This window comes from Bactrocera neohumeralis, chromosome 4, assembly GCF_024586455.1.
Source record: "Bactrocera neohumeralis isolate Rockhampton chromosome 4, APGP_CSIRO_Bneo_wtdbg2-racon-allhic-juicebox.fasta_v2, whole genome shotgun sequence".
Lineage (NCBI taxonomy): Eukaryota > Metazoa > Arthropoda > Insecta > Diptera > Tephritidae > Bactrocera > Bactrocera neohumeralis.
The window spans coordinates 85,110,211-85,129,548 of NC_065921.1; the positions used below are offsets into that span (position 1 = coordinate 85,110,211).

The 19,338-nt window shown below is 35.0% G+C and overlaps 3 protein-coding genes and 1 long non-coding RNA gene across 4 annotated transcripts; 3 read left to right on the forward strand and 1 right to left on the reverse strand.

Annotated features, from left to right (window-relative positions):
* Window positions 1–947: 947 nt before the first annotated feature.
* Window positions 948–5,004, reverse strand: LOC126754922 (uncharacterized). Its single transcript, XR_007666431.1, has 2 exons — window positions 4,931–5,004; window positions 948–1,119 (listed from the first exon to the last, which is right to left on the reverse strand). It is a non-coding gene; the product is annotated as an uncharacterized LOC126754922 (long non-coding RNA).
* A 340-nt stretch (window positions 5,005–5,344) lies between these two features.
* On the forward strand, window positions 5,345–6,052 carry LOC126754913 (general odorant-binding protein 56d-like). Its single transcript, XM_050467118.1, has 2 exons — window positions 5,345–5,507; window positions 5,586–6,052. The coding sequence occupies exons 1-2, from the start codon at window positions 5,448–5,450 to the stop codon at window positions 5,937–5,939; spliced, it is 414 nt and encodes a 137-aa protein (XP_050323075.1). The 5' UTR covers window positions 5,345–5,447; the 3' UTR covers window positions 5,940–6,052.
* Window positions 6,053–7,722: 1,670 nt separating this feature from the next.
* On the forward strand, window positions 7,723–8,319 carry LOC126754921 (general odorant-binding protein 56d-like). Its single transcript, XM_050467129.1, has 2 exons — window positions 7,723–7,835; window positions 7,915–8,319. Exons 1-2 carry the CDS (start codon window positions 7,776–7,778, stop codon window positions 8,269–8,271), a joined length of 417 nt encoding a protein of 138 aa, XP_050323086.1. The 5' UTR covers window positions 7,723–7,775; the 3' UTR covers window positions 8,272–8,319.
* Window positions 8,320–10,771: 2,452 nt separating this feature from the next.
* On the forward strand, window positions 10,772–11,479 carry LOC126754912 (general odorant-binding protein 56d-like). Its single transcript, XM_050467117.1, has 2 exons — window positions 10,772–10,930; window positions 11,010–11,479. The coding sequence occupies exons 1-2, from the start codon at window positions 10,871–10,873 to the stop codon at window positions 11,364–11,366; spliced, it is 417 nt and encodes a 138-aa protein (XP_050323074.1). The 5' UTR covers window positions 10,772–10,870; the 3' UTR covers window positions 11,367–11,479.
* Window positions 11,480–19,338: the final 7,859 nt, after the last annotated feature.

Here is a 19,338-nt window from a genome sequence, read left to right on the forward strand (position 1 = left end):
GAAAACGACTCTGTAGAGTTTGGTTGACATAGCTACAGTAGTTTCCGAGATATGTACAAAAAACTTAGTAGAGGGCGGGGCCACGCCCACTTTTCCAAAAAAATACGTCCAAATATGCCCCTCCCTAATACGATCCTTTGTGCCAAATTTCATTTAAATATCTTTATTTATGGCTTAGTTATGACACTTTATAGGTTTTCGGTTTCCGCCATTTTGTGGGCGTGGCAGTGGGCCGATTTTGCCCATCTTCGAACTTAACCTTCTTATGGAGCCATAGTGTACCAAGTTTCATCATGATATCTCAATTTTTACTCAAGTTACAGCTTGCACAGACGGACGGACGGACAGACAGACATCCGGATTTCAACTCTACTCATCACCCTGATCACTTTGGTATATATAACCCTATATCTGACTCTTTTAGTTTTAGGACTTACAAACAACCGTTATGTGAACAAAACTATAATACTCTCCTTAGCAACATTGTTGCGAGAGTATAAAAATATAACCAGATCTTGTGCAATCAACAACAGAGCATTTACAGAGGTCCAACCGCACTTAGAATCTTATAAACGTCACGTCTCTGTAAAACTTGAATAGTGCGCTTTGCTAAAAATATGGGAATCCCGTATTGTTTTAGACTCAACTAATTGGTTAATTAAGTAATTAATATAACTGTACTAATTATTTACGTTATCACGTCATTCGTATTATACTAATGTCCAGCAACGATATGCAAAATTTAGTCTCGGTAACTTACAAAAAAAAAACTGTTAGTACTTTAAGCTGTTAACGTCTCATCAGATTGCAATTATAATTCAATTATTACTTATGAAGCGATATTAGTTGATTTTTCAATTCAAACAACAGCCTAAATTTATGATTACTTCCAAGCTCCATTCGGAATATTTTCCCTGCTCTGAAAGTGACAAACAGTAAACAACTAATTGATTTTTTGTTTTAGAAGAAGTCTGTTTTATTCATGAGAACTTTGTCAAAACTCTCTTAAGACTAGTTTTTAACATGCAGATGGCAGCTGTGGCTTGGAACCCACGTATCTTCCATAGTAAATTTTTTGTTCCTTCACTCATATTTTCGATCTTCTTGGGAGAAAGGTATCTAAAAAGAGAGAAAAATACTTTTTATTTTAACAGTCTACAACAATTATTTGAACATACTGCTAGAACGGATAAAAGATTCTGTAGTATATAAAATCCATGATACAACAGGTCGTTGTTACAATAAAATCCATATGATTTTTAGTTAGAACCAACCTTCGAAAAGCGCGTGTATAAACTTGATAGCTCTCGGATCATTAGTTTGTGAATTATATCATTTTAAGTGAAGTAACTTTTGTTTTTATGAAAAATATGTGTAAAAAGTTACTTCGCTTGTTGTTAAAAAACTTAAATTAATCAACATTATCTGTACTCTTTATCTGGGAAATCAAGCGTCGAAAAGGGATTTGTTCAGTTTGAACGAGGCGAAATGAGCATCAAAGACGGCGATCGTAGGAGCTGCCCAAAACAGATTGTTACCGACGAAAACATCAAAAAAGTCCACAAAATTATTTTGGATGACCGTAAGGAGAAATTGTTCGAGATATCAGGAACTCTAAAGATATCAACTGAACGTGTAAGTCATAGCATTTTCTAATATTTGGGTATTGGAAAGCTCTATGCAAAGTTTGTGTCACGCGACCTCACTTTTGACCAAAAACAAAGACGAGTTAATGATTTGTAGCAGTGTTTGGAGGTGCTTAAGCGGAATGAACTTCCGTTTTTACGTCGATATATGACAATGGATGAAACATGACTCTATCATTTCAGTCCGAAGTCTAATCGTTGGTCATGCGAGTGAGCTACACACGAGAAACCCGCTCCAAAGCGGAAAAAAACGCAACGGTCAGCTGGCAAGGTTTTGGTGTCTGTATTTTGAAATGAGCATGGAATAATTTTTATGGAATACCTTGAAAATGGATAGCGACTACTACATAACGTTATTATACCGCTTCATTACCAAAATCGCCGAAAAACCGTCGCATTTGAAGAAAAAGAAAGAGCTGTTTCACCAAAATAATGCACTGGGTCAGAAGTCAGTGAAAACGTTGACAAAAATCCACGAAATGCTTTCACATCCACCGTATTCTCCAGATCTGTCCCTCAGCGACTATTTTCTGTTAGCAGATCTCAAAAAAACGCTCGCTGGGAAAAAATTTTGTCGAATGTAGAGGTGAAACTGAGATCTATTTTGAAGCAAAGGATAAATCGTACTACAAAAATGGTATCGAAAAGTTGGAGGGTCGCCCTAATCAGTGCATCACCCTTTAAGATTTAGGATATTGCTTCTCTAAAACATTTTATATTAGCTGAAGACACCAAAATATTCAATCTATTTCTCTGTACTTAAGAAGCCGCTGCACTAAATCTCATATTTCTTTAAACTTATTGGAAATTTCGAAATGGTTGAATGATCTCTAGTTGTAGAGAGCCTTGCTTAGTTTTATTGATTCTATGAATGAACTAGTACAGCTGGTATTTGATACCCGGGTCCGGGCCTCTAGAGAATCTAATATCTTTACTTTTTTGTAGATAAATTTAAATTAGTTTGTATAGTTACTTAAACTACAAACATATATGAATAAGCGTATATTATAGCGATCCTCAGTTACATATGTGATGACAACGTTTATATGGTGTACCCTTCGATTTCCGTTGCAAGCAAAAGCGCAAGCTGACTCAGAGACGTTGTTGACATTTCATGGAAAACTTAACGAGTATTTAATGATACCGCAGGGAATTAAGTAGAGTAAAATGCATAAAATGCATACAAAATCATAAAAAAATAGAGCTGCAGCAAAAACTCATACTCGCATGCATTTTCAGACAATTAACTTTGTGTAAGGTTTTTTACTTAGTATATGCATAATATTCTTCTTAAAGTGAATAAATTTGTTGCGTTTTATTTAATAATGCAAATTTCACAGCGGAATCGTCAAAAAACCGCTGAGGCAAGGCGAATTAAATAGTCGTATTTTTTGTTTTTTAATTCAAATAGACTTTGAACTTTTTCTCACCTCTGTTTTCTAGCGCGTTTCGGCTTCAGTGCATGGCACACGGCTGAAGTCTCTTTATTGCCAATTACGTTGACCGCTTGAGAGCAGCGGGCTCAGGTAGACACGGGTAAACAATGGCTATAGATACCAGTTTGCTTAAAGAAAAAAGGGGGATTGTCATGTTCTTCTACATATAAGCTGTTATGTTTTTTCTTTTCGCCACCTCAAGCACACATACATAGCTACGAAAGCTTGTTAGATAAAAGCGCGGAGGGCAACAAATAAAACAATTGAATTAAGTGAAGTCGAGAAGATTGATTTCAATTGTGCTCACGCCTGCTGCAAAAAATTATAAAAGACAATAATTAATACAAAAAATGCAAAAGTGATGCCTAACGCTGATTTGGCACTTTTTCTTGGATATTATTTGCCGGTTTAGCGAAATGCCCAGATGGTGTTAGAAATGAGTGAAACAGATAAAGTAAAAGTTCAAGTTTTATGAATATAAATAAAAAATATATATATAAAAAAAGCATTAACACGTTTCAGAACTATCTTGTACAATTATCTGCCTTCAACTGCATGTATGTAGATTACGAATGTAAAGGAAAAGAAAATAACGATTTAATGGATCACTTAACCTTAATGGAAAAGTACTGAGAGTTATGATTCTGAAATATATCGATTTTGCAACTAAAAAGAAATATGAAAACAAAATTGTCACTGTTATCATCTCTCGTTTATTCAAAGTAGTTAAAATTTTGAAAATGGCAAAAATTAAATATTATTCGAACTATTTTTGTTGAATCTTTCAGTTGCGAGAAAAATTTATTGAATTTTTAAATAAGGTCACTTTAGGCTGTATATATTTTTTTACTAAAGCTAATAGATTTCTTTGTAATAAATCACTATGGATATCCACGATGTGAAACAAGTCCTGTTTCTTTATTTTCCTATAGAAGAAATAATTTATCTTATCTTTGAGTTCTTTCGAAACTGTTTTGTGCAAATAAAAATTAAAAAATATATATATTTTTTTTTCATAAAGATTAGTCGAGAAAGGATTTTCGCATTTCTAATCAAACTTCAACTTATTTTTTTATATTTATAATATTAAATAAATAAACAAATATGTATCATTTTAGTCGACCACTTTTTGCCATTTTTCCGCTAGAGACATTATTCCCTCAATGTAAAACTTTCATTAGCGTAAATCGAATTTTCGAAATTTCCAGAACGGAGGCGAGCGAACCATTGTTGTGCTACGCGTATTGATACAGCATCGTCTCCGTAAACTTCACAAATTTCATTGGTGACTTGCGTGGTATTCTTCCCTTTTTTATACAAAAATTTCAAAATATAGCGAATTTCTTCATTATTTTCACTCATTTTTGAACAGCTGTCAATTTCCGCGAATTAAATTTTTTTTTAGTTAAATAAAGCTTAGGATCTCACCTTTCTAACACTATATGGTATGACACAATGTGATTGGTAGCACTGGCGATATGCGACTGCAACGACATCTGTTGACAAAATACGAAAATACTTTTTCGACTACTCAATATTTTTCTTCGTCATGGCCCATTATGACCGCAAACGAATTCTAAGAGCAAATAGTTCAGCATCACGCTTGCGTTCTACTCTAAGCCGGAAGAATCTTGCAGTCGCACATAAGCTGGTCGTCAATCACCACACCCACGCGAGATCCATAGCTCTAGTGCTAAAACGCATGATGGCAACCAAAATCCAACTTGTACTTAAATACAATAGTCTGATTGGCGTAAGGGTGCCCGTCAATAGATTTTAATAATGAAACTCGTTATAGATATTGGTTATTTGACAGTTAGAATCTCAGCTTTCATTGGGATATCTTACCAAAACTTGGCGTACATAAAATAACTTAACTCGAATTTCACATATCGTCTTTATAGGTTTAAAGAATATAGTTTACTATGAAACACTAGTTCAATCTTAAACCACACACATGCATATACATATTGTTACACTATTTACGCTACACAAATAAGGTTATACATATGTATATTTCAATTTTTTTTATTTGGAATTTGTCGGCTGCTTAATTAGAAAAACCTTGCAATTGCACACAAAAATAATTAAATAATTAATTAAAAAAAAGTACTTAGAATTAAAACCTCGTTAAATACTCGCTTAATGTGTTTACAACAAACAAACAAAACCTAAATGAAATTTTAGAAAATAGTAAACAAAAACACACATCCTCTGGCGATATTGGTGAGCTCCCGGCTTGGAAGCAAATATAAAATGACAATTGGCCCAGTAACCGGCAATCAGTTCACAGCCAACGCTCTAGGTGAGAACTAAACACCTTTTTCAAACCAACTACCAAACAAACAATACAAAATCGACAAATATGAAATTCTTCGCTGTTGCTGTTTTACTAGCCTTGGTCGCCGTCGCTGCTGCGCAAGAGGTAAATGATTAGTGATACAGTTTTAAATATATTTTGCATCCTTTCTGGCACCGAATCACACATACTCCAATCCTTCAGAGCGTCGGCACGTTGACCGAGGAGCAGATACAAAAGGCCCGTACTTTGACCACTGAGTGCTTGAAGGAAACCGGTGCAGCCGAGGAGGCGATTCGTGCCCTCATCAGAGGCGATGACAGCCAAGTCGATGGCAAAGTCAAATGCTATGCCAAGTGCACGCTGGGTAAATTGGGCTATGTAGAGAATGGTAAGGTCAATGAGAAAAACGTACAGAACTTTTTGGGCAAATTGATCGGCGAGGATAAAGCTAAGGCTATTCAAGCTAAGTGCAATGGCTTGAAGGGCACCGACGAATGTGACACCGCCTACCAAATTCGCCAATGTTATGCAGCTGACTACCACTTCATTTCTTAAATGGCATAGATTATTATTATTTATAAAAAAATTTACTAAGATTAATTCTCTTAAGACACTTTTATAAGTTGCAAATAAAATTTACGCACTTTTCTTGTTTGTTTAAAGTTAAATTTGAGTTCTTTTTTTTTTAATCAAAATATGGTTGATGAGTATGCTCTTTATGAATCGCGTTAAAACTTTACAGCTCTTCAATAGAATCGTTTATATCTGATATCCGAGAAAGGCACTCAAGATTTCGGCTCAACAGTAAAATTTGAAGAAAAAAGAATCGGCAAATTCCTCAACGCATTTGCTTCCTCTGGTGCGTATACGCAACGCTACTCTTCAAAAAATAATTTGTACAGTGTGTGTGTGGTATAGCAATACATTTTTTTGTGTTCGGAAGTTATATCCTTAGGCTCTCACTTCACTATATCTCAAAAAACTTCAAACCGATTAATAGATCGCTTTTCCTTAATGGAAAAAAAACCTGATACTTTTGAGTTTGAATTATATAGAAATTGCAAACTACGTATAAGGAAATATAACAAGTAAGGAAGCGGTACGTTCAGGTGTAACCGAACATTTTATACACTTGCAACTTGACAGTGGCTTGCAGGTGCAAATATTTGTAAGTTATATGAGGTCGAGGGAAAGTTTTCAGCCGATTTTTGACGTTATAAGCGGAATAAAGTCAAATGGAAGTTCGAAAATCTTTCTATTAGGTATACAGGGCTGAAGAAATTATTGGTACAATTCAATATATTTTTGACATACAGCCATTTGATTATTAGAAAAGGCTGAAATACGAATTTATACAATAAATTTCACAGATTGACCGATATTTTCGATGAAAAGTTTGCAACTGAAAATTTGATTCACATATTCGGGATTTGATTCGTATCTCGGGACATAATTTCGGTCTGATTTGTACAAATTTGGGTAATAAAGTGGCTTATTTTAAGCGCACTATTCGGGCATAGTTTAATATCGACACAAATGGTACATTGGTGCTTGATTTGCGCAATCTAGAAAGTAAAAGCATCAGATGAAATTTAAAATTGGCTTCAATTTGAAGTAAACATGGTTGGAGTCTAATTTAGTTTGTATACGCGCTGTTATATGTAGGAATGTTAGGATAACATTATATACCAAATTTGGTCAATATCGGTCGAGCAGGTCCTGAGATATGGCTTTTCACCGAAATGTAGGCGGCGTCACGTCCATTGTCCATTTTTGATTCTGGCTGTTATAAAATCTTCTTGTTTCATCTTAGATGTAAAATGAGACTCTGGTCTACTTATTAAAAAAAATTTATTGAGGCAGCTAAAGTCAGATTCAGCAATCGTTTCTAGATCGCCTAAAGTATGTTTCAATCTCAGCCTTGCGAAAGTTGGACAATGGAGAAGAGAGAACCTTGATATATACACTGCACCTTCTTTCACACAATTCTGATAATTTGTATCGGTGAGTTTATTTGCAGTATGAATGCCTATTGGACAATGTCCAGTCAGAATATCAAGTTCTTGTAAGCAGTTTTTTATAGATATACATATATTATAGCTTCGGTGCTACCAAAGTTAACGTTTTTTCTTGTTTTGTTTTGAATTCGCCGGCTGTTTAATTTAAACAAAAACATATATGTAAATCAAAACCAACTGAATAAAGTAAAAACAAAAAAAAAAACTTAAACATAAAAAATCTAGAAAATAGCAAACAAAATCACTCATAATCAGGCGATATTGGCGAGCTGCCGGCATAGAAGCGCATATAAAAAGACAATTCACCCAGCAACGAGACTTAGAAGACGTTTTTCACACCAACTACCAAACAAACAATACAAAATCAACAAACATGAAATTCTTTGTTGTTGCTGTCTTACTAGCCTTTGTCGCCGTCGCTGCTGCGCAAGAGGTAAGCGATTACTCATGAATTTAAAAATATTGTTTTGTATCCGCTCTGACGCCGTATCATAAATACTCCAATCCTTCAGGGCATCGGCAAGTTGACCGAGGAGCAGAAACAAAAGGCTCACGCTTTGGGCATTGAATGCTTGAAGGAAACCGGTGCTTCCGAAGAGGCGATTCGTGCTCACATCAAAGGCGATGACAGCCAAGTCGATGGCAAAGTCAAATGCTTCATCAAGTGCATGCTGGGTAAATTTGGCTATGTAGAGAATGGTGAGGTCAATGAGGAAACCTTACAGAACTTTTTGGGCAAATTGATCGGCGAGGAGAAGGCTAAGGCTGCTCAAGCTAAGTGCAATGGTTTAAAGGGCACCGACGAATGTGACACCGCCTACCAAATTCGCCAATGTTATTCAGCTGATTACAACGGCTTCGCTTTTTAAATAGCATAGATTATTATTATTTAAAAAAAAAAATAAACTAACATTAATACTCTTAAGACACTTTTATAACTTGCAAATAAAATTCACGTACCCTTCAGGCGTTTTAAACTTGAGCTTTTTTTCAAAATCAAAATATGGTTTATGGGTGTGCTCTTTTAAGAATGCGATTTATGAATCGCCTTAAAACTTTAAATCTCTTCAGTAAAATCATTTGTATGTGACATCTAAGGAAAACACAAAAATTTGAATAAAAAAAGAATCGAATCACTTCACTTGTGAGGTAACACCTAATTTTTTTTTTGTTTGGAAGGTATATTCATATCTCAACCAACTATAAAACGATTTTATAAATCACTTACTCTTAATGGAAAAAAACCTGATACTTTGAGTTCGAAACATATCGAAATTACAAATTACCAAGCAAGGAGGGCTAAGTGCGGGTGCAACGTTTCAACGTTTGAACATTTCATACTATTGCAACTTGAAAGAATCAAAACCAGGGAAAGACTTTAAGGTGTAAAAGCAATCATATAAAGTGAAGCCAGCTGAATGTTCGAAAATCCTGAAATTAGTTACATATATGGGGGTGAGTTAAGTTTTCGCTAAAATTTATCTAATTTAGGCACAAAGATACACTGCTATGAGTAAAACCCGCACTCATATTCACTTTGGAATAACTCACATATTGGCCGATACATATGTAGTATGCAGTACAATGTCACCCGACAGCTCGAAAATTTTTATATTAATTAAATGGGGGCTAGAGAAGTATTAGTCCGATCAACCCATTTTTGACATACAGACATACCATTATGCGAGAAAGGTTATACCTTAATTTCAGTTATATATGTATATCACGCATTGTCCGACATTTTCGAACAAAAGTCAAATATAGGTACCGGGGTCTAAATATTTTGTCAATAGATGTCGTGGCAGTCGTATATCACCAGTGCTACCAATCACATTGTATCATACCATATTGTGCTGGAAACGTGAGACTTTAAGCTTCATTTAACCAAATAATTCGGGGAAGTTGAAAAAGAGTTGCAGCTGTTCAAAAATAAGTAAAAAATGAAAAATGAAAAAGGGAAGGGCCACTCAAGCCACCAAAGAAATTTTTGAAGTTTACGGAGACGATGCTGTATCAGTTGGTGTAGCACAACAATGGTTTGCTCACTTCCGTTATGGAAATTTCGATGTGAAAGATGCATCTCGCTCTGGTCGACCTATCGTTTAAAAAGTCGATGAAACTATGGAAAAGATTGAACAGGTCACATAAGCAACTATGAGATCACTAAGTAACTTAACATTCATTAGAAAGCCTGTGAAGATTACTTGTCGCAGTTTTTCGTCGAGAAACCAGAAAAGTTTTACACTGATGGAATAATGTCTCTAGTAGAAAAATGAAAAAAAGTGGTCGACCAAAATGGTACATATTTGGTTCATTAAATTCATTATAACTATGAAAAAAAAGTTGATGTTTGATTAGAAGTACGAAAAGACTTTCTCGACTACTCAATACATATTAGGTAGCTGGGATCAAGAAAATATACCTACTTAATTCCTTTGGGATATCTTAGCAACACTTGCCGTATATAAATGTCTTATCTCGAATTTCAAATGTCGTCTAAATATGTAAGCTTAGAGCAATGTAGCTTCGGTTTTGATTACTGTTAAGCCTAAAATAATTTTTAAATCACTCATATATATATATTCCCTTCACCAAATATGGTTTGAGATATTTATATTTATACTCCAAACAATTTACTATATTAATTTAGCCACGAAGTTTTTAACACTCAGAAGGTATCTTCGTAGACCCTATAAAATAGATATCTCAATGGACAACCCAACATGCCGAGCTGATTCGATTTAGCCATGTCCCTCTGTTTGGCTGTCTGCCAGTCTATATAAAGGTAAATTGTTATTTCTGTGTTGATGATATCGAACTGAAATTTTATACACGTTCTTTTCTTTCAGAAGAGCTGCTCATTTGTCAGAAACGCCCATATCGGAGCACTATAGCATATAGCTATGATACAAACTGAGCGTTTGGAATCAAGTGCTTGTATGAAAAAATGTTCATTTGACGAGATAATGAAAAGAGTTATTGTTAAAGCTATTATGTAACCTTCAAAGAAATTGTTCAGATCGTATTGCTAAAGCATATAGCGGATATACAAAATAAACGCTCGGAATCAAGTTCTTTTAAGCAGTTTTTTACATGTATTATAGATTCGTTGCAACCGAAGTTAACGTTTTTTCTTGTTTTGCTTTGCAGTCGCCGGCTGTTTAATTGCGAAAAGGTTCAAACAAAAACAGATAAATCAAAACCAAGTGAATAAAGTAAAATCAAAAAATTCTTACAATTAAAACCACGCTAAATGCTCGCTTAATGTGTTCATAAACGAGAAAAAAACAAAAAAAAGTAAACAAAATCTGTCATCCTCCGGCGTTATTGGTGAGCTGCCGGCTTAGAAGCGCATATAAAAAGACAGTTCGTCCAACAACCGGCAATCAGTTCACAGCCAACGCTCAAAGTGAGAACTAGAACCCGTTTTTCACACCAACTACCAAAAACAATACAAAATCAACAAACATGAAATTCTTCGCTGTTGCTGTTTTGCTAACCTTCGTCGCCGTCGCTGCTGCGCAAGAGGTAAGCGATTACTGTTAAATTTATAAATATTTTTTAGCATCCTTCCTAACACCGTATCATAAATACTCCAATCCTTCAGGGCGTCGGCAAGTTGACCGAGGAGCAGAAACAAAAGGTACACGCTGCAGCTGCTGAATGCTTGAAGGAAACCGGTGCTTCCGAAGAGGCGATTCGTGCTCTCCTCAAAGGCGATGACAGTCAAGTCGATGGCAAAGTCAAATGCTTCGCCAAGTGCATGCTAGGTAATTTGGGCTTTGTAGAGAATGGTAAGGTCAATGAGGAAAAGGTACAGAACATTTTGGGCAAATTGATCGGCGAGGAGAAAGCCAAGGCTGCTCAAGCTAAGTGCAATGGTTTAAAGGGCACCGATGAATGTGACACCGCCTACCAAATTCGCCAATGTTATTCAGCTGGACACGAGAGCTTCGTTTTTTGAACACGGTCTATAAGAGTAGTTATGCGAAGAAAATATTAAAAGTGATACTCTTAAGACACCTCTTTATGTTGCAAATAAAATTCAAGTACTGTTCATGTGTTTTAAAAATTAAATTTGAGTTTGTTTTCGAAATCAAAATAGGTTTATTAGTGTGCTCTTTTAAGAATCGGCTTAAAACTCCGTTGTGTTTTTTTGTGCATTTTTATACATCATTTGTTTTTGTTCTGTTTTTATTGATTAAATTTTATTTTCTGGATTATTCTTCATTTTTTTGCTACCTTTATTCGTATTACACTACAAGTAGAGCAATACTTGGGCAGATCGTGTTCGATATCGTTTAAAATTTTTTCAAATGTGATGTTCGTTTATACATGTTATAATTCATGGTATTTTTCAGTAGTCAGAGAGATGCGATGCTCGTCATAGATCAGTGCAGTAAAAGTGAAAATTAAGAAGAAGGAATACTTTTTAATGAAAACATGGGAATTATTTAAATTCCTCTCTCAACTCTTAACTTCAGCGATGAAGAGCAAATTGATGATAAGAATATTGTTACTAGCTTGATTCTACTCTTGAAGTCGCTGTTGAGATTAAGGTAATTATGCATAGAATGAACAAGACTTTTCTGATCCATCAACGAGTGCGGATCATGCGGAAAATGCAAGATACGTGTAAACGGCAGAAACTCAATTAGGCGAAACAACTTGGAAGAACTCAAACGGTATTCATTTAAATTCTCTTAGACTTACCCAGGAGCTGTTAACTGTCTAAAAGAAAATATTGGTCGTGATCATGGCAAGTGCTATAGTAATTTCAGAATTTCACAAATTCCAGATATTCGCGAGATGACAAAATAATAATCAAGATGCATCAACTTCGAATGATATGCGAATACAAAAAACATATGGGAGCAGTTGATTTACACGAAAACGCTGTTTCCAATTGCCAAATTGCAATGCGAGTAAGAAGGTTGTCGTGGTCACTGTTTACGAATTGCCTCAACACTGCCGCAGTGAATGCATGGAAGATCCACTATCTCATCGCTAAGAAAAATAAATCTAAAACTCTCAGCCTCCTCCTTATATGTTTAATATATAATATATACTACATATATATCCGAACTAATAAAACTATACCACCGAAATTTGCACAGAGGCAATTTTTTTAACGCATCTTGCGATAGTGTGAAAATAGGTGAAATCGGATGTTAACCTTGCCCACTTCCCATATAACGGGTTTGTTAAAAAGGACTAAAAGTGTGATAAGTCAGTAACTAAATATGTCAGATGCATTAAATTTTACATGCGAGATGGTATAAAAGGGGTTTATAGGAGCCGGTGTCGAAATTGAACGATGTGCGTGCCACCTTCTGACCAAAAATTGCTCAAATCCAACCACAACAGTTCAAGCCACTAGGTACCGAATATGTGGACCTCAGTATCAATAGTTGACTTTTGACTGAAAATATCGGTGACTGTATGGTATATACAATTGAAATTAAGAGAGAAACTCTCCTGACAATAGTTGCCCTGTGTATCAAAAATGGGTTGAATCGGGTCAAAACCTCTATGAGCACCCACATTCCTAATATAAAGCTTTTCGAACAACAATGTATCTTTGTAACTCAAATAGATAAACTCGGGTGAAAGCCTGGTCTAGCTCATAAATAAGTAATATCAGAATTTCGAAAACTCGACTGAGTTTACTCCATATAGTTGGTGATACTATGTAAGTTACCTTAGTGAAACCCAGGCATATTTTAATATAGAATTTGTCCAGCAAGTTTAAGAGCTTTTACTTTGGCAAGTTGTAATAGTATAAAATATTAGTTTACACCCGATGTTAGTCATTCTTTACATGTTTTTAGCTCTGGATTTTTTTGTTTTGCAAGTTGAAAGCTTACATAAATTTTAAAAAGTTTTTGTTTTACCTTTTTTCCAAAATAATTTTTTTGAGTAAACTAATGAAATTCATTTCAATAAAATTAGTAAATAAAAATTCATCTTTGTGTTTATTTGAAAATTTACGAAATACAAATTGCTTGAAATATATTTTCATTGAAAGAAATATCCAAATTTTCCTACCAATCAATGAATTTTATGTATAAGACATTCCTTTGTAAGTGTATTAATACCCACATTACCGCACATCTGTCACTTTTTAAGCTAAAGAACATTATTTTAAGGCCACAGCACGGGAGGTCTGCCAGTCCATTCAATTTCTCTCAACTTCATTTCAGCAAACTAACACATATTTTGAAAAATATGTCATTAAACATCTTAAAGGCAATAAATTGCGCTTGAAATGTGGCATTTTGTTAGAATTGCCACCTCTTCGGTGCATATTTTTCAGGTTGATTAATCATGTTGACAATTTTCGCCACTGATTTACATATGATATAGATGTATGTTTGTATATAACTACATATAGTACATACATATATTGTATATACTTAGCTACAATAAAAGAAATGCCAAATATAAATTGAGCATGAAATTACACAGTCAAACTTACAGTCAATGCACTGACGGTGAGTATGGATTAAGTGATATGACAGTTTTACTCAAATAAATTGAAGTACAATAAAATTTCAAAAGCTTTAAAAAAAATGATTACATACTTAAATTTTCTATTGTTATTTTTTTTTATTCAATTGAAAAACCACCGTTTTGTCTAATTCGCAATGCTGATTGTCTGTTGAGTAATGGCTTGCTATTTGTGCATTAATTTGATTTTATGGCATCATTAAGCATTTTAAATATAGAAAGATGAGAAAATTTGTTTACGTTTTTGTTTTCCAGTTCAGTTAATTGTTAATTCATGCATGAGAGTGCGCAATTGGACTTTAACACTGATTGTAATAGTTTGCAATTGTTGTAATTGAATATTTCAAAAGAACAAATAAAAGTAAAAATAATTACATTTATATATATTGTTTATTGTAAATATCATAATTGTTATCATTTCCGCGGCCAATTCGATTGTTACACTCAAGCGTTTCTAAAATTCCATCTCAGCGACATCTTGCGGGCTTACATAGCTTGGAAATCAGATTTATGTATAGAAAAGGTGATCCATTTCGAGGTTCCCTACTTCAAAAAATATATAAACTTCAAATTTAATTGGTAATGTTTGTTATCGTTCGAAAGAACATTCCTTGGCATTTATTTTTTCATGAATATCTCTTTCGTAGGCCGAGGCTACATCTCAGATGGTCCGTCCATCCAATGAGTCCAATTTTCGACTGGTAACCTGAATCGAAGCGGGATTGTCCGCATAGACTTCTGACTTTACATATTCCCATAGGAAAAAGTGTAATGATGTGATATCGCATGATCTTGGTGGCCAACCGACCGGTCGAAAATGTGAAATTATCTTCTCACCGCAGTGTTCTCTCAATAAATTCATTGATTAACGATTTCGCCGGGCAATTATCTACACCAAACCGTTGTTTTTTCTGGATGAAATGTCAGCTCTTGAATGTCTTCGGGTAGCCGTTCGTCCAAAATGCGGCAATTTTGCTTGCACGTGGTCTTTTCGGTCCAATATTGTCTAATAATGAATGTTGGGTCTCAAGCTGGTGATGGTGTTTTGTGAGTAGTACGCTCAGTAGGCCGATTAAGTTGAGCGAAGCGCGAAGGCTATTGAAAAATATACCTCTACTTGAATCACCGGTTATTATAAGACCCGGTGGAACACGTATCAGTTCTCGAAGCTGGCAAAATTTTTCGGGTGTGGTGTTAGTTTGAATTTCAACACTTAATATTGAGCTCAGTCATCGTCTATATAAAGAGTAGTAGCTGATAGTTCCAAAGTTCAATAAGTCCCTGATTAGTTAGATAAATAATATTATATTTGTAGATAATAACGGCTGCGACTGCTTAAAGACTACTGACAAGACGTAATCACAGAACCCTACAAAACATAAAATTTTGATTAGTGAACTTTAGAACATCCAGCTCTACCTGAGCTGCTCAAAGCTATGAGCAACTGCGCCAAAGTTCTTACAACAAACAAAACTTTCGTCTGACGCGTTGACAAGCAAAAGCAAGAGCATGAAGAACGAGAGAAATAAAAAAACTAAAAAGCCAGCAAAATAAACTTATGTAGTTTTCATAGCCACCCCCTAAATCAAAAACTTTTAAATTCAATTTCGTTGGCAAAGCTTGCGGGCACACGTTGCGCACTTGCACGCTGCGACTGCATGCATGTGGTCAAGGTGTTGGCGACCATGCGGGCTCAACTCCTTAAGGAACTTACTGACTTACGTATATTCTAAGAAAACTTTGTATGAAAGCAGTAACTGCATGACAAATACAGGCAAGTTAGCGGTACGAACAAAGCGAACTTCATGCAAGACGAGGCAGAGACTTTCTCGAAGGCATTCAAACGAGTTTTCAATTGCAGAAATTCTAATCAGCCGACAACGAAGGGTGTGCACAATTGAATAAAGAAAACGACGACTGACGCCAAGCGGAAATGTTGGCGATTGTGTGGTGTGTAGGAGTCAGCATAGAGCACACCGACTCTAAGGCAGGCAGTCGCATTGACGCCATTGACACATGACCACAATGTCTTTTAAAAAGGCGGTGCTGGAGGCGGATTTTTATAAACTGAAGTGCATAGATATAAATATAGAAATGTCACTTAGATGCTGGGTCTAACATGTGGCAAGACATATGTGCCTTGGAAAGATATGTGGTATATTTTACTATATTTGTTTGGTTAGTGTTTGCCAACAATTGGAGTACAAAGCAGTTGCAAGAGCGCAAAATGCAGTGACAAATCTAGTAAGGGAGTTCCAGATGAAGCCTATCATTCTTCTATAAATATCCATATACATATATTTGCAAATAAATCTATAGGCGTCGTCTTAAAGGCGCCAAATTTTCCTTTCACTAATGAAATTGTTTCTTTCCAATGCTGACACCTTTTAAGGATTACGGCGCCACAAAATTGTTTCATGGTGAGCTTAATATTTTAGAATGAGTAACTTACATACATTGTAGGCCATATACGCTTTTTTACTCTTTAGTATATATATTAGCATTGGTATATTTTTTGAACTTTTAACCCTGACAATTTAGTACCACTGAAAAATGGTTTTGAACCAATTAAAAAAGGCTAGCTACAAAAAGAAATTCGATGTTTGGGCTCCACATGAATTGTCTGTGAAAAATTTAATGAACCGAATTAACATCTTCGATCTTTGCTGAAACGAAATGAAATCGAATCATTTATGAAGCGAATGGTAACAGAAGACGACAGTAATGTGAGAAAAGGATCATTGTCCAAGCTTGGTGAGGCTCAACAAATGGTCGCAAAGCCAAGATTGACGCCTCGAAAGGTTATGCTGAGTGTTTGATGGGATTGGGAAAGAATCATACACTATGAGCTGCTCCAGCCTGGTCGAATGATTGATTATACATTTTACTGTCAACAACTGATGAGATAGAAGCAATCAATCGAAAAAAAACGGCCAGAACTGATCAACAGAAGGGCTTCGTCTTCCATCAGAACAACGCTAGACTACACACATCTTTGATGACTCGGAAAAAACTGAGAGAGCTTGGCTGGGATATTTTAATGCATCCACCATATAGCCCTGACCTTGCATCATCGGACTATCATTTGTTTCGGTTAATGTATCCAAAATTACTTGTCGAGCCCGAGAAACCAGATAAGTTATACACTTAATGTCTCAACTCGTATATGCTTTGGGTTGTTGACATCAATAATAAATTTGCTTTATCACATGGACATCGTATATGCTTTGGGTTGTGGAATCACTATAACTAAGTAAACAAAATTTCTTAAAGAACCAGCTTTATTTTCTAAGGAAATATCAACGACTTCAGATAAACAAAAAAATTGTTTACTTAGAGTCTCGGTTTAATGAAATATCAACAACTATGGCTAGATAAGGTGTCAAAAGGTTGATTTGATAAAAACCCTAAATGTTTTCCTTGAAGAAAAAGATAACTTTAAGATGTTTAAAACATAAAAACATATTTTCCATGATTGGTTTAATAAAAAGACATTTTTTTAGCAACTTTGCATCTGCGGTGTATAAGGTGTGTGTCTTAGATAAGTTCATACAATTGCAATCCTAACTTTAGGCAATGTTTTCCGTTGCATGCATGAATTTCTAAGATAACGTTTACTACCAAAAAGTACTGGTATTTACACTAAAAATTTTCTTTCATTATTTCAAATTCCGTACACTGATGAATTAACGTCATAGTCTAGTAAATCCGTTCTTACTTGTAAATATTTTTTGTTTTAATATTTCTTTTTCATATACACATTTCATATGTATTTTCATATACACATATCTATTTACATTCTGACAACCAGCCTCATCCCGACACTTTGCTTCGAGCTGTCTTCCTATTGTCTTATTCACTTACATAACCAAGCTATTTTGGGTATTTCTAAATTCAGAAATAAACTAACCCCATAAAATATGCAAATCGGCAGACTCGCACCGCAAGCAATGAAAAAAGCGATCTTCGCTTGAAAAAATATTACAATATCGTACAACAATAACAACAACATCATATTCGACTCACACGCTTCCGCTTTGCATTTTAGGGCAGCAGCTATTAAATTATGTTTTCGCCTCAAGCGTACAAACAGATTTGCACCTGCAAATCTCCCGAAAGCCAAGTAAACACACACAAAAGCGGAATAAGAATAAATAAAAAGGATATTAAAGGATTGTTATTTTCATATTTGGCAGGAAAGCGAATCACAGCGTTGTAAGGAGCCAAGCACGCACACGCAAACACATGCGTTCGAGTGTGTGGTGGTTGTCTAGAAAATGCAAATAATAAAAAATCAATTCAATTGCATTTATTTGTGATAAATAGCGGATAGCCGTGAAAGCAGCGCCGCCTAGTCGCAAGACTGCCCAGCCGGCCAGCCGCTCAGCATCCTTCCGTTCCTCATTGTTTTTGTTTTGGTATAGAACACACACTATCTTTTGCGCACAGTGTGCCAAAATATTTATGCGCACATTCGAATGAATATTTTGCATATATATATACATATACTTATATATATTTAACTAGCTCTGTGCATTTGCAGTATAGATGGTTAAGAAGGTCCATATATGTATATATATATATATACTCACACCCAAAGCAATATTTTTCTTTCATATGAAATTTGCGTTACTTTACATAAATTTATGTTTATTGAATTTTCAAATTTACTATAACGCCAAATCCATATCCCAAAGTAAATACGGAGCAAAGCTATAACTAAAAGCTCCAACACGCAAGGCTTAGCGCTTCATATCGCTAAAAAATATATGTACATACATAAATGTAAATGCTCCGTGATATAAAATTTTTCGACCTGTATGTAATTCCCTTTGCTCAGCGCCTTTTAGACTTGCAACTATCCATTTTGAGATTTTATTATCATATATTTCTCTGGCGCCAAACTCCATACACCAATATCTTTACTCTTATAGTTACATTACTGGATTTGAAGATATTATTACAAAAACGAAGAAATTGTAACTAAGTTTCTATAAATAAATGAACAAATTCACTTAAAGCTATAACGAAAGCTCCAAGCTTTTGCGTAGTGATCTACTTTCGAAAAAAATCAGCTTAAGTAAACGCTACTGAAACATCCGCCGTTAATATTTTTGTCCTGAAAATAACAATACGTTCTCTTAGGCATTTTTCTAGTAGCTTCTTTTGCTCTTTAGGATCCTTGGTAAATATGCCGCTCAAAAGGCCACAATAAACCTAAAGTCGCCGACCTCAATGATTTCTTCTGCTTTTTGCAATTATTCCTCTATATAAATAGGCAGTAGATATCTATTGGAAATACTGATTAAATTTATTATAGACAAGTAAGGAAGGGCTAAGTTCGGGTGTCACCGAACATTTTATACTCTCGCATTATAAAGTGATAATCGAGATTTCATTATACGTCATTTACATATTTTTCAAAT

What these genes read in the sequence shown, in the direction of transcription:
- LOC126754913 (XM_050467118.1), top strand. Translation starts at nt 5,448, where the DNA reads ATGAAATTCTTCGCTGTTGCTGTTTTACTAGCCTTGGTCGCCGTCGCT. An exon ending in CCGTCGCTGCTGCGCAAGAG is followed by an intron (nt 5,508 to 5,585) that starts GTAAATGATTAG and finishes CCAATCCTTCAG; the next exon opens with AGCGTCGGCACGTTGACCGA.
- LOC126754921 (XM_050467129.1), top strand. Translation starts at nt 7,776, where the DNA reads ATGAAATTCTTTGTTGTTGCTGTCTTACTAGCCTTTGTCGCCGTCGCT. An exon ending in CCGTCGCTGCTGCGCAAGAG is followed by an intron (nt 7,836 to 7,914) that starts GTAAGCGATTAC and finishes CCAATCCTTCAG; the next exon opens with GGCATCGGCAAGTTGACCGA.
- LOC126754912 (XM_050467117.1), top strand. Translation starts at nt 10,871, where the DNA reads ATGAAATTCTTCGCTGTTGCTGTTTTGCTAACCTTCGTCGCCGTCGCT. An exon ending in CCGTCGCTGCTGCGCAAGAG is followed by an intron (nt 10,931 to 11,009) that starts GTAAGCGATTAC and finishes CCAATCCTTCAG; the next exon opens with GGCGTCGGCAAGTTGACCGA.